Genomic DNA, 14,057 nt, shown 5'->3' on the forward strand with positions numbered 1-14,057 from the left:
TGGGGCACAAAGGGTTTGAGATAATAACAGGTTAACCAGAGTGTATTAAGGAATCTGCTAACATTTGCCAGTCATGATATTAGTTCATCTGATCTGCACCATGCTCGTGTTTTTGCTGTTCATGTTAAAGATTGGTGTCGGCTTCTGCAGTTTCCTGTGCTCTGCAGTTATTAGTGATGTTTTGCCTGGGAGATTTCTTATTAAAACACTGACCTTGAGCATTGCTTGCTATGTGGGTTTTGTACTGAAGCCATTACTGTACTTCGGGTACCACCTCATGGAGAGTATTAGCAATTATACCTCTTCCTCCGAGAGGTTTTTCATGGAGGAAATACAGAATGGCACCTTCGCTACCTTCTTCTATGATGTTTCTTCCTTCATTACAATAACTTTTCAGTATCTTGAACATCTCTGGGCAGTTAAGATACTTCTATGGATACTTCTTGGGAATATTTTTTGGTTTTGACAAAGGTTAGTAAGCTATTTCAGAATATCATCCAGAGATCTGCCCCAAGGCTGGATAGTTATGAGTGGCAGGGTGTGTGGGATAGTATGGGCAAGTACCTAGGGCAGTGGGCACCTCCCGTGTTTTGGAACTTCACCCCTGAACAAGTGCAGAATCCTGAAGAACTAGAAAAGTATTTGGAAAAAGTATGTTGTCACCTTGGCAACTCCAGAGAGACACAAATCACTGCAACATGCTGGGGACTGGCCCATGCCTATCGAGCCCTGTTCAACACTATTCAGTACCCTCAAGGGAAAGAGAAGGTCTCTGGATCTGCTGACAAGACGACAGGCACTGCGGCCACTCCAACCAGAGCCACAGGCACTGCAGCTACTCCAAGTACACCCGCAGGGACTATGACCACTCCAACCCCAGCAACAGGCACCGTGGCTAAACCAGAGAACCAACCCATGCCGGTATCAGTTGCCCCTATACAGAAGAAAAAATACACTAGGAAATCAGCTCATTTAGTAAGGGATGAAGATGAACCAGGGCCATCACGGGAACAGGAGGAGGAAGAGGCAGAACCTATAAATGAGATGGCAACCACCCTGTCCCTATCCCTGAGTGAGCTGCGAGATTTGCAAAAAGATTTCAGTCGTCATCCAGGTGAGCACATCATCACCTGGCTGCTCCGATGCTGGGATAACGGGGCCAGTAGCCTGGATTTAGAGGGTAAGGAAGCCAAGCAGCTGGGATCCCTTTCCAGGGAAGGGGGCATTGACAAAGCAATTGGAAAAGGGGCAAAACCGCTCAGCCTCTGGAGGCGACTGCTGTCAAGCGTGAAGGAAAGGTATCCCTTCAAGGAGGATGTTATATACCGCCCAGGCAAATGGACCACCACAGAGAGAGGTATCCAGTACCTGAGGGAATTAGGCATGCTGGAGGTGATTTATAGTGACCTGAACGATGAGCAGTTACCCAAAGATCCAGATGAAGTCAGGTGCACCCAACCCATGTGGCGGAAGGTGGTACAGAACGCACCAGCATCGTATGCCAACTCGTTGGCAATACTGACCTGGAAAGATGAAGAGGCACCAAAGGTGGATGAAGTGGTTGGCTGACTCTGGGAATATGAAGAAAGTATCCCTTCCTCCCTACGGGCCTGTGCCTCGGCTGTAGAGAAACTGTCCCAGAAGGTCCAGCAACTCAGAGAGGATATATCCTACTCCCCACCTGTATGGACCAGTATCTCAGCCATTAGGAGTCAACGTCCTTTTGCTCAAGAGAGAGGATATAGAGGATACACACCACGGGGCACCCTATGGTTTTACCTGCGTGATCATGGAGAGGCCATGAGGAAGTGGGATGGAAAATCCACCTCGACCCTAGAGGCACGGGTGCATGAGTTGCAAGGAAAAACCATTACAAAAGGTGGTTCTTCCAAGGAAATTGGGAGATAATTCATATTCAAATTGAGATGCTCATAGTTCTGTAGCATCAGTATGTTTTTTTTTCATTGGAAGTTTCTAACTCGCTACTTCATCCTGTTTGTTACCTCCTGGGAAGTGATACGTTTAGGGATGTCAGATGGCTCAGCTGTAGAAGCCTCTGCATCTTCACTCAGTTTACTGTGATGAAGTAATCTTTGGAAGAGTCTTTCTGGAATGATTGTGCTTCTCCTTAGCAGCCCTTCAGCCTTTGGAAAGCTGCAGAAAGATCTCTCCTGTACCACCCCTATACTCTGTCCCTCTAATAATACAGAAGGCTAGTCAGTCAGTGAGTTGATAGTACTATTCACTTGTGCTGCTTAAAAAAATAGAAAAGCACTATTGTTTTGTTTCACAGCAATTCCCTGTGTTCTTGGTGTCCCTGTTTCCGAGGTCGATATGTCTTGTGCTATCAGTAGTTATCAGTGCTGAAAATAGGAGAAAGAAGTTCTGTTTCATATATGCAGCACAGTTAACTGTCTTTCTAGCTTCAAGCTTGCCAGTCTTTCACTAGCAGAGATGGAAAAGAAGAAACTGAGGTCCTGAGATTCTGGAATATGAAGTTTTCAGTGCAACAGCTATTTCTCCTACCCTTTCTCCTTGGTTATGCTCCCTGGTTTTTAATCTGGAGGCTAAGGGATGAACCTACCTGCATTCTCACTTGCAGTAACATGAAAGAATGTTTTTGTATAATTGTGAAGATTTAACAGTTAAAATATTTACCTCTGCTTTTAATTTGTTATTATGTTATAAAAAATAAGCTTTGAGGTGTATTTTGACTATGCTTCAGCAATAGCTACTGCTATTTAAGATGAAACCAAGCAAGGTCAACTATATAGCTTATTTTACCTAATCTAGCTATTTAATCTTAGTTAGATAGCTAGATAACTACTAGATTATCTTAATTCATCTTCCTTTTAAAAAGTTACTGTGTTCATATCTTAAGACCACAAATCCAAGTCTCCCAATTTAACTGTTGTGGTGAGAATTTTTTTATAGGTATATTTAAAACAGGTTTGTCATCTATTAAGATTTTATTTAAATGTCTTTAATATACAAGAATTTGTTTTATAAAGCTGATCAGATTTTTATAAGAACTCGAGATGCTGCATCAAAAATAATCTTCACTAGTAAATCTTCTGGGCATTAAATGATTACTTAAAACGGGTACCTGCTAGCAAAGAAAATATTTTTTCCTATAGTAATGAAGTTATCAATAATCACTTGATTATTCACTTGAACTATTTAGGTTTTAATAATGATTTTTGCCTTTTTCTTTTGGTAATGTAATGAAGACTAAAAGCATTTTAAAAAAAAGGGCTATTTTCCTAGCTTATACTCAGTCTTTTTATGCCAAGACATATTCAACAGAAAGGTGACTGAAGAGTGATGATTGGAAGCATACTAAGGAAATACAAGAAGGTAAAGCTCTTCATATCTGCATGGTAAACTGTGAATGATGTATTAGTTGCATTCATACAGAAGCTTCCAGTTTATAAGTATACATATTACTGACACCAACTTCAGGCTGACAGAAGGTTTAAGCTGCCCCCCCCAAGTAGGTGTGTTTTAGATGAGAACGTGTGCACAAGTTGCATATATTTTGTGTAGCTAAAGAAAATGCAGCTTTTTTTAAACATTTGTTATCTTGATTTTTATATTTGAGGTAGAAGCACTATGCCTCAGTCACAGTGTTAAAGAGGAGTGGCATAATTATGTATATAAAAAAAAGAAATCTGCACATTTACTATTAAGCTATTTAAAACTGGCTAAGCATGCAATGAGTCCATTACCCAAACCAGATCCAGTAATGAGATGCAGAAGTGTTGCTTGTGTTTGAACTTCGTAAATTAAAGGTAAATATAGGTTTAAAGTGTTGTCTAGTATGTTTAAGGATGCTGTCAAAGGAAATGGAAAATAGGCATTTTTTTCCTTCTGGTGTAGCCATCATTCAAATTAAAGCAATGTGATTACTCTTCCTGTGCCAAGGCTCTCAAGGTTTCTCCCAAGTATCAAAAGTTACCCCAATGTACCTCCACAGGGCTGCCATGAGCAGTTTGGGAGTGGCAGAATACAGTTCTTTCAGCATTTTCTGGGGCTGGAAGAAATAACATGGTGAGTGTGAACCAGGCATGCATTAAGATGTAAGTGGTGAAGAGTCCATGTAAGTGGTGAAGAGTGCCTGAAGTCTGCAACCACAGCGCAGTCACCAAACCACTGTTGGACATAAATCCAGAAGGAAAGGAGAGCAAAAAAAGAGGAAGTTTCAAGGGGAAGAGGATATACAGAGGAAAAAAATTTGCTTTTATGCATATACTGTATGCATTCATTATCCAGCTGTGATACATCAACTTTACCCTGTCCTACAGGTGACCATTTCCTGGTTTTGCATACTTTAAATAATTTGTCCAAAGCTAAACTCTTCTATGCTTAGATTTTGCCTGAGATGCCAACATTTAAAATTGAATAGCCTTATGCCGAGCTGCTTTAAAATGTTTCTCTATGTTATCGTCAATAAATCTTTATGGTTTTTGCTATGTTTTTTGTAGACATGGAGAGGTGTACTATATACTAATTCGATTTTAGTGGAGTCTGGGGGGGTGGGGGTGGAATAGGGTTAGAAACTAGTATCTGATGCTGTTCCTGAAAAAAATCAAAGGGGAGATTTGTTTTTTTTCCCTTCTCCCTGCCTTCCCCTCAGGACTGCCAGTGTAGGCCTGAAGGGAAGGGCTTCCTACTCCTGTTCCCCTGCTGGTGGTCTCAGCACCACCCGCCTGCTTATCTCTGCGAACAGCCCTCCTGCGTGCAACGCCCTTCCTCTCCTGGGTGCACAACGTCTAAGAGTTTAAAAAGGCACGTACACACCGCTTGGCAGCGGAGTTATAACAGTTGACTGTACAGCTCTGCCTCGGTAATGGCTGGGGGCGTGCCGGGGAAGGAGGCAGGGCCGTTGCTAGTTGCCAATCATGGGCTGCTGTCCAATAGGGGTGGGCGCAGGGAGCGCGCTATGCGTCGTGGCGTCATGTCGGCTCTGCTTATGGCAGATGGGAGAGGAAGGGACTGAGATGGTCATGGCTTTATCTGTTGTGAGGGCTACGGTGCGGGCCGTGAGTAAGAGGAAGATCCAGGCTACCCGCGCTGCCCTCACCCTGGTCAGTGCTGGAGGCGTGGCGCTCCCCCCCCCCCCCCCCCTCCCGTGGGATGCCGGTCACGGGCGTCTCTGACCTGTGCCTTTGTCCTGAGAGCGGGCGTTATAACTGTGCTACGGGCAGGGCTGGGTTGAAGGGTCTCCCTCAGCCTGACCGTCTGCTCGCCCCGAGGCAGATGCTATGCCGAGGCCTCTAGGCTGCTAGTGACAGTTGGGACGGCATGGGCCGTGCTGTTGAGCCTGCGTACGTGGCTGGCGGTGCTGCACGCCTGGCCCAGCAGCTGGCGAGCCTGCGTCCGGCGCTTTTGAGTGTTGCCGCTGCGCAGGGCCGTAGGCCTGAGGGCGAGCGCTGTTAACCCACCGAGGTTGCCAGCTGCGTGCTGGCGTTGGGATTTGGTCGCTAGGAAGGGTCCACAAGGAGGTGGAAAGGACCTATTCCCGCTTGTGAGCTTGCCGGGGGCGTTTGTGCTCCTGGTGAGGAGAAGACTCTGGTGTTTCCTCATCTGTGCCTGTGTAGAGACGATGCTTAGAGAAAGCGGGACTGTCTCGGGGTTTGGAGAAATCCGAACTGCGGTGCGGTGTGCTAGCGGTGGGCAGTCTTTGGCCTGATAACGGCCGGCAGGCAGTGGGAAAAGGGGGAAAGACTGGTGCGGTCACTTTCATGTGGGGTAGTGTTTTGCACAATCACTCTAAGAAGTATATTTATTCTGAAGAATGAAAATTCAGTACAGAAACTGGCGAGTAGGTTGTTCCCAAGGAGACTCTGTATCCCTGTGTTAATTGAGAAAGCGTGTTTACTAGTTGTGGCAGTATTGTGGAGGCCGTACAGTTGGGAAGGCTTACTCCAGAGGGAGGTGCAGCCCTCTGCATTGACGGGGGCAGACTAAGTATGTCTAGTTCAGTCGTTTGTCTGAGCGGGTAATTCCTGTATTGTAGTGATCTTGTAGCAACTGAACATTAATAGCGCTAATTAGAAAAGGTGTTCTAATGTAAATCCTAGTAGAAGTTTGCTTTGTGTGTTTGAATCTGCTAGTAATAAAAACTTCACCTTACTCAGTATCTTGGAAACTTGTAAAAGGAACTCTTTTATGTATATTTTGTGTATGTAGTCTTGCATTTCTGCAGCAACTAGATAGATCTATATGAACTATGAGTTTATCTTCTGTAAAGTCATAGTTCCCCTCATAAGTTAATGGGAAGAGAAGGGAATAAACATTTCTGTGCCTGGCTGGTTTTTCTGTAATGCATATATGATAACATTTTGACTAGAACAGAACTGTTTAACTGACTTGTAGTATTTTTGCAGTATGTATCTTGAAGCATCAGTTTCAAGTAGAAGAAAGGCTAGTTGACAGTGTCAAATGGTTGGTGCTGTAGGTGGACTTTGCAGATAGGAGACAAAACTTAACTGTAAACTAAGACAAAACTTAATTGCACAAAGAGAACTTTTTATTTGCAGTGTGACTCGCATGCATTACAAAGCATGTAGCATACTTGAATTTTTTTTTTAAACTGTATACAAGCATATGCATATATTTGTCTTTCAGACCCCATCAGCTGTTCAGAAGATAAAACAGCTTCTTAAAGATAAACCTGAGCATGTAAGTGCAAACAGGGCTATCTTGCAGATTATACTAAGGTATTAGCACTGCTGATTATTATGAAGCATTTCTGGCTAACTTAGCAGCTTGAAATACTGAAAGACTTGGAGATGTTAGTGTCTTTTTTTAGATGGGACTGTATAAGTTTTCTTATTTATCAAGCAAATCTCATTTCTATGTAAAGTAAAATGCAGAAAATAATTAACTGTAGTGACCTTTCACTGTACAGTTACTTTTGAGATGAGTAAAATGGAAGGAAAGAAAAAAAAGCCACCTTAAGCTTGAAAAATATTTCAAAGCCATATTTTAATCAACTATTCTAGTATGGCATAATGGTGACTTCTGGTAGGGCTAGAGATCTTCAGCTGTTGATACTAAGATGTTATTAAAGTCTTGAAGGCATTCTGGTTGTGAAGTAGATAATAATGTTAGATTAATACCCATTGGAAAAGGTATCATTCTTATGAAATTTGCCAGACAATGTCTTTTTTGTAAATAATCAGTATTTCAACAAATAGCCGATTGAGAATGCATGCTCTTCCCAAGAAGAAAAGATGACAGTCTTGCTTTCTAACCATTATAAAAGCAAGCATTAGGTTTTCTTCTTTACAGCAAATACTAGTTCAATAAGATTATTTCCTTCAACTTTTGTATAAAGCTCATTGTTTCTTTTGCTTCCTGCACATCTGCAACTAACTAGACTCTTCATTCTAATGTTTTAAACCATCCTAAGGAAGCCCAAAGCCTACAGCTTAGCTGATCAGTCATCCCCCTTGTTATAAATGGTGTTCATGTTTTCCAACCCATTATTTCTAGCCCTTCTTGTAGAGGAGGGTATTTAGTCTAAAAAGAATGAGTGCTGTTTGTCTGAGATTCCACTTGTTATCAAGCGATACGTTTTGGTTCCCTAGATCATTATACTTCTCAAATTATGTACTGAAGCATTTGTGTGTGTAAAGTGGTACAGATACTTTTGGAAGATCCTTGTGCACAAATAATTTTCCAGTTCATTTTCAACAACCTGTATCAACCTCTTCTACAACCTTTTATCAGCTCTTTACTTGCATAGATGCTCTGTTTGACTTACAGGGTCATGTTGGATAATTGCAAATTATCCATATCCATTATCCGCAAACATATTGACTAGTTTGGGCTTTAATGTTGATTAACACAGTAAAAGAATAAACTTACTTGCAAAAAGGAGAGGATTAAGTTTTAAGTGTGAATGGTAATGTGGATAATGAAGATCTTAATGTTTTTTGGAATTTTGTAGTAGTAGATTTCTGATGGTCATTATAGGAGTTATGCAAAAATCTAGTGACTGCCCTTGACTCTGCCTCACAACTTCATAATTATGTTACTGTCAACAATCTTAAAATAGTGCCTGAATTACCATCTGAATAAACTTTCATTTGAAGTTGCAAAAACATCTGTCTTTGAAGTTTGACTTTTATGAGATCAAGCACCAAGGAGTATCAACGGTTCATTACTTTGATATTTTTTTTTTTTAAATTTATTTTTTAACATGCTTTAGGGCTTGGTCCACAGTAGCAAACATCTGATGTCTGCTTTTACCTTGGTAAAATATTGTAAGAGGAAAATGTTACCTTTTAATCCATTAAACGAGTTCACTTCTGTTTTATCACTGGCCTTGAGGCAAGGGAGAATAAATATCAGCTTTTTGTTGTTCTGCATACTTTTTATTTTGGTGTTCAAGAATAGGTTTAAAAAAAATGTTTTATTTTAGGTAGGTGTGAAAGTAGGTGTTCGTACAAGAGGATGCAATGGACTTTCTTACACACTAGATTATGCAAAGTCAAAAGGAGACTCTGATGAAGAAGTAGTTCAAGATGGTGAGTTTCTGATGCAGTAAAGCAAAATGGGGGGGGGGGGGGGGAAGCCTAATTACAGGCTTGCCAAGGGGCAGGTTAGGACTTCAATGTAACAAGTTATTGTAAGAGGTTCTAGTGTTCTATTATAGGAGTTGTCACATTAGTTTCTGTTGTGAAGATGTAAAAGTAATCAGTTAAAATCTGCAGCTTTGTAGAGGAAACAAGGAATATCCTTGATCCAACCTTCATTTCATGCTCGTGTTGGGTTAAGTTAGAGTTCCCTATGATAACAACAAAAAAGTCTCTGTACTGGGTCAGAATAAATGGCCTAGCCCTTTATTCCCGTCTCTGGAGGTGGCCAATAGCAAATATCTGAGAGAATACAGAACAAGGTGTGGACAGAAGGATACTTTACTAACATACCTAAAATAAGGCTTGGCAAAGTAAAGGTTTTATTTGCAAAGAGTTTTTCCAGCTGTCTTCTATAACTAGCCTTATAACTGACTTTTTTTTAATGTCTTTATGCTTTTGATCTTGACACTGTTTTGTGACAATGCATTTATAATTTTAATTAACCATTGTGTTTGAAACTGTTTTCTTAGGTTGGTATTTAGGCTTGCTGCCTGATAATTTCATTGAGTAGGTCTATTGTTAAAGTACTGAAAGTTCCATACATCTTTCCAATTTTTATAGAAACTTCTCTCAGTGATATTTTTGTCAAGCATGAATTTTTAGAAAGGCATAATGATGATTGTCTTGGTTTCTGTTCTTCTAAAAACTGCTAAATTTTTTTTATATGTTATTGAACTGTGCTGTGTTTGCATACAGAAAGATTACTTTTCAACTGGTGGCAAAGTAGGAGATTTGAATAAGAGTGGGATATCACAGTTAGTTTCTTATAGAAGCTGTGCTGCTTGGCAGAGCTCAAATTCCAGCTGCCTTGAAAATATCTGTGATCAACTCAAACTTTTTTTTTTCTTAAAAAAATATTAGTTGGAACTTCAGCAAATGATTAACTTGAAATAGACTAGATGAGATCAGGACTGCCACCTAATATTGCAGGTGCTTATTGACTTCAGATTTAGCTGGCTTCTAGAGTTGCCTCTTCTGCTTAACTCCAGAGCTGCTCTGGCTTTACAGGGCTGAAAACGCATTTTTTAAGGCGGCAGTTCCTGGCTTGGTTCTTAAGGGAGATAAAAGCAGTTTCCCTCAGTCATGACAGAGGCCTTAATCTCCAAAGCCAGACAATGTTTCAGTTGTGGCTGTGTGCCTTCTGTTTTATTTTGATTGCTTCTAGATAGCTTTCCACTGAAGGCTCTGACTTTGATATAGCACTCTGCTCAGTGAGCTGGTGGCTTTGGATACCAACCCAATTCTCCTGGCTTTTAGTTAGCAAGTGCTGATGCTTAATACAGAATTGTGATTCTGTTTCAGGGTTCAGGTCCTCTTTCATTAGATTTAGCCTTCCCTGTGTATTACTGTCCAGGTTGACCAAGAAAAATGTGGAGGTTCAACTTAGTTGTCCACAGACTTGAGTTGTTTTACTAAAGTGTTTCATCTCAACTTCTACTATGATGAAACAGCTTTCCAGTACTCTCCTATAACTTAATGAGTTCTTGTTGCTGCTAATGATGCTACTTTAAAATTTTTATTACTTCCTAGTCTATGGACAGCTAAAGCAGTCTAGTCATACTAACCACTTTATACCATACTTGCAGTTTTAAAGTTCAGTAACTTTCCAGGCTGGTAGATGCTTTGCATACTTTAGAAAAAGGAGATCTTTCTAGTTCTGCAGATGAACTACTAATTCTTAGTCCTTAAAGGTTATGATATCTTCAAAAGTTCACACGTCTACCTTGGTATAGGATTCAATGTTGTTAATAATTCGTGTACACCTAATAATTTTGACAGAGCAAAGAACATTCCTTATGAGAGAAGGGTTCTTCAGTTGCTTTTTTAGGGATTATTATTTTTTTATTTATTTCATCTTGTTGGATGCACAGGCTTTAAGAACAGTAGTAAATGGGTTACTGACTATAATGCATGGGAAAGGAAGTACTAAAGCTGAGATTCGTTCTCAAGTTCTACAGCTGATTATTCTGGGTATCATGGTTTTAAATCTGAACAAAAATAAATGCATATATGTACACAAATACCAGCACTAGACTGTAGCTGGAATTTTGTAGCTGGGGGGGGGAAAGCCTTCTCTTAGGCTAGGGAAAATGAGTTATATTGACAGATTTTTTTTTTATTTTATTTTTTTTATATTTGGCTTCCACTTTTATCACTGGTTGGAACAACATTTCAAAGTGAATGATGAATGGTTTTGCTGTATGTAATTTTTTTTTTTTTCTTTGTTGTCCTTAAGGGATTAGAATCTTTATTGAGAAGAAAGCGCAGCTGACACTTCTAGGAACTGAAATGGACTATGTGGAAGACAAACTGTCCAGTGAATTTGTCTTCAATAATCCAAACATCAAAGGAACATGTGGATGTGGAGAAAGCTTTAACATTTGAAATTTCAGGACTATTTCTTTGACTTTTGAAAGCCACAAAACACTTGCTGAATATGTGGCTTTCAAAAGCAAATGCGTTTTCTTCAGGTTCTTAGGCTGTGCAAAGTATGGATGCCATTAAGGAAAATAAAGTTAATTCATTTTGAAAATTTAAATTGTGTGTTAAATCCCCGCACTGATGTTTTTACACTGCAATTTGTAATTAATTGGGACCCAGAAGGTAAGAACATAAGTGCTGTAGCACTTCTGTGTTTTCATGTACCATGGAAGTAAAATCTTACTGTTCTTCTCCTTTGCCATTTTCTTTGTCCACTCCACTTGCACTTCCCCATCCAAAAGCCATTTGCAAGAATATATTGCCTATTTATTCTGCTTTGAGTTGAAAAAAAAAAAAACCACTTCTATGTTTGTGTGTGTTTAAATATTTATATACACAGACACACACTCCTCAGCTTCAAAGTTCACTGTGATTATGTGGATAAATAATTTGTTTTATTAGGTTTCTGATGTTTTTATGTATAGACTTGTCTGGTGGTTTATTTTCCCATAAATCTAGGGAAGTCCAGAAAGCAGTTCATGTGTTAATTTAACAGTAGGCTGCCATAGCACTGCTAGTAGCAATAGTTCAAAATATGCTAACCCAACTTCAGTCTTGTTCCTTGCCTTGTTGAAGGCACAGTCTCTGCTATAGTTACTAAGTGGTTTTCAAGAAAAAAATATATTCAGGCACTGAAATATTAAAGCAGAATATATACAGGCTTCTCGTGTTTCTGTTGTTTCTATTTGTCTTGACTGACTTAAATCACAAAACTGGTAAAACTACCTTCATATTCTGATTCTCGGTGTTCACAGAATGTGTATATATTCTCATATGCTATCTGTGCACAAAAAGCTATGAACATATTTTTTTTTGAGAGAGGAAGAAATCTTCTAACTTTCATTAGCTATTTGTAGTAATATGTGGTGGGCTTGACCTTGGCTGGATACCAGGTGCCACCAAGCTGCTCTATCACTCCCCTCCTCAGCAGGACAGGCGGGGAGAAAATGAGATGGAAAAAAACCCCAAAACCTCATGGGTCAAGATAAAGGCAGTTTAATAAAAAGAAGCAAAGGCCATGTGTGAAAGAAAAAAAAAAAAAGAAAATAAAGATTTTTATTCTCTGCTTCCCATCAACAGGCAATGTCCAGCCACTTCCTGGGAAGCAGGGCTTTGGTACATGTAGCAGTTGCTTCGGAAGACAAACATAAATAATGAATGCCCCCTTCCTCCTCCTTTCTCTTAGCTTTTATTGCTGAGCCCATGTCATATGGTATGGAATATCCCTTTGGTCAGTTTGGGTCAGCTATCCTGGCTATGTCCCCTCCCAAGATTTTGCCCACCCCCAGCCTACTGGTGAGGGGGGGAAAATGTTGGAGAGACAGCCTTGATGCTGTGTGAGCAGTGCTCAGCAGTAGCCAAGACACTGGTGTGTTATCAACACCTTTCTAGCTACCAATACAAAGCACAGCACTATGAGGGCTGCTATGGGGAAAATTAACTCCATCTCAGCCAGACCCAATACATAATGTTTGTTACTAATTTTGTTACAACTTGCTCTATTTAGCAAGTTGACTCAGTACTAGGGTTTTTCCACTTACAAAGCTTATAGTAACTTCTCTCATGAGATTAACTTGCTAACAGGAAAACCATTTATAATTTTAAAAGGCTTCTATTTTTTAAAAAAATTGTTTAATACAGTCAGTAATTAAAATCCTATGATTATAGGAGGCCTTTTTTTTCCTTGGAAATTAAACTAATTTATTTTCTAATAATCAGAGTTGTTCTTCTGCAAGCCAGTCCTTCTTTCAAGCTGATAAGTCTTCATCACTTCCTCCACTGGTGCTCAGGCAGAAGTGGAAACCTCTCTATGGGCCTTCCCTAAAGCTAGTATGATAGAAATATCATTCCATCCTTTTTATATCCCTGTTTCCCTAAAAGTGACATTGTTTAGCTAAGCTATTCACTTGTGCGTAAGAGAAGATAACTTGTCTGTCTAGGCAACTGATCTGAACAGTTATTCAAAAGAGTAGAAATGAAATGTAGTGCACAACAGGGACCATGATATTATAGTCAGACAGGAAAGCTGTCAGATGGGAGGGAACTGAATACTGAGGCTGGAAAATCCAGAGGTCACACTGCTCTAGAGAATTATTCATAGATGTGGGTATGACAACTTTGGAATACTAACATGCTGAAGACATAGGAATGCAGCTAGGTAGACCATGCTTGAGGGAAAGGTGTAGAGGGAAGACTAAAAATGAAAATAAAATTGTTCTTGATTTATTTAGTGCACAGGAGTAAAAGTAAAAATTTCCACAGGTATAGTTTAATATTACATACATGAATTTTAATTACATACTATATCACCTTGTGATGGGAAAACACTTGTTCCTTTAATAGTCAACTGTTATACACAGTTACTTTAGTTCTTCCTGAATTACTATATAAAATAGTAATACACTGGCTAGGTAAACTTATAATGCAGTAAGTCCTTCAGTCTTGCTGAAAAAAAAAATCCAATTAATGTGATATAGTTAAGGTTTTATGTCTGAAGCTCAAAGATAAAGGGCATTTTTTCGGATTGCACTTCTCTGCTTCTTGTTAGAAGATAAGACTAGGAATGTATCACTGGTGGTGGTGAAGAATGCTGTTACTGTATTTATGTAATTTTGTTTTGAGGTGTTTTTAGGCTTTTGGCATATTTAGCATACTTGCATGTGTTTTGTGTACATGCCTTCAATACAAGCTTGCACTCCTTGAAATAATGCCCTCATTTGTCAATTTACTAAAACAACTAACGCACAATATATTAAACTTTTGTAAAAGTGCAAATAACAGTTATATAGGAACATGGGTTTGTTGATTGGTCCATTATAACTTTGCATAACACTGTATGTAGAGTTCTCAGTTATAATAATAAATGTTGCCTATTGGTAAATGTGAAATATTCCTCTATTGAAATGATTGTTTACAAGAAAAAACAAG

The 14,057-nt window shown here is 39.6% G+C and overlaps 1 protein-coding gene across 1 annotated transcript; it reads left to right on the top strand.

Moving 5' to 3' along the window:
* The first annotated feature begins 4,979 nt into the window (after positions 1-4,979).
* Positions 4,980-11,033, top strand: LOC142596530 (iron-sulfur cluster assembly 1 homolog, mitochondrial-like). The gene is made up of 4 exons (XM_075725682.1): positions 4,980-5,087; positions 6,631-6,684; positions 8,432-8,537; positions 10,885-11,033. The coding sequence occupies exons 1-4, from the start codon at positions 4,980-4,982 to the stop codon at positions 11,031-11,033; spliced, it is 417 nt and encodes a 138-aa protein (XP_075581797.1).
* Positions 11,034-14,057: the final 3,024 nt, after the last annotated feature.

The sequence above is a fragment of the Pelecanus crispus genome, chromosome W, assembly GCF_030463565.1.
Source record: "Pelecanus crispus isolate bPelCri1 chromosome W, bPelCri1.pri, whole genome shotgun sequence".
Classification (NCBI taxonomy): domain Eukaryota; kingdom Metazoa; phylum Chordata; class Aves; order Pelecaniformes; family Pelecanidae; genus Pelecanus; species Pelecanus crispus.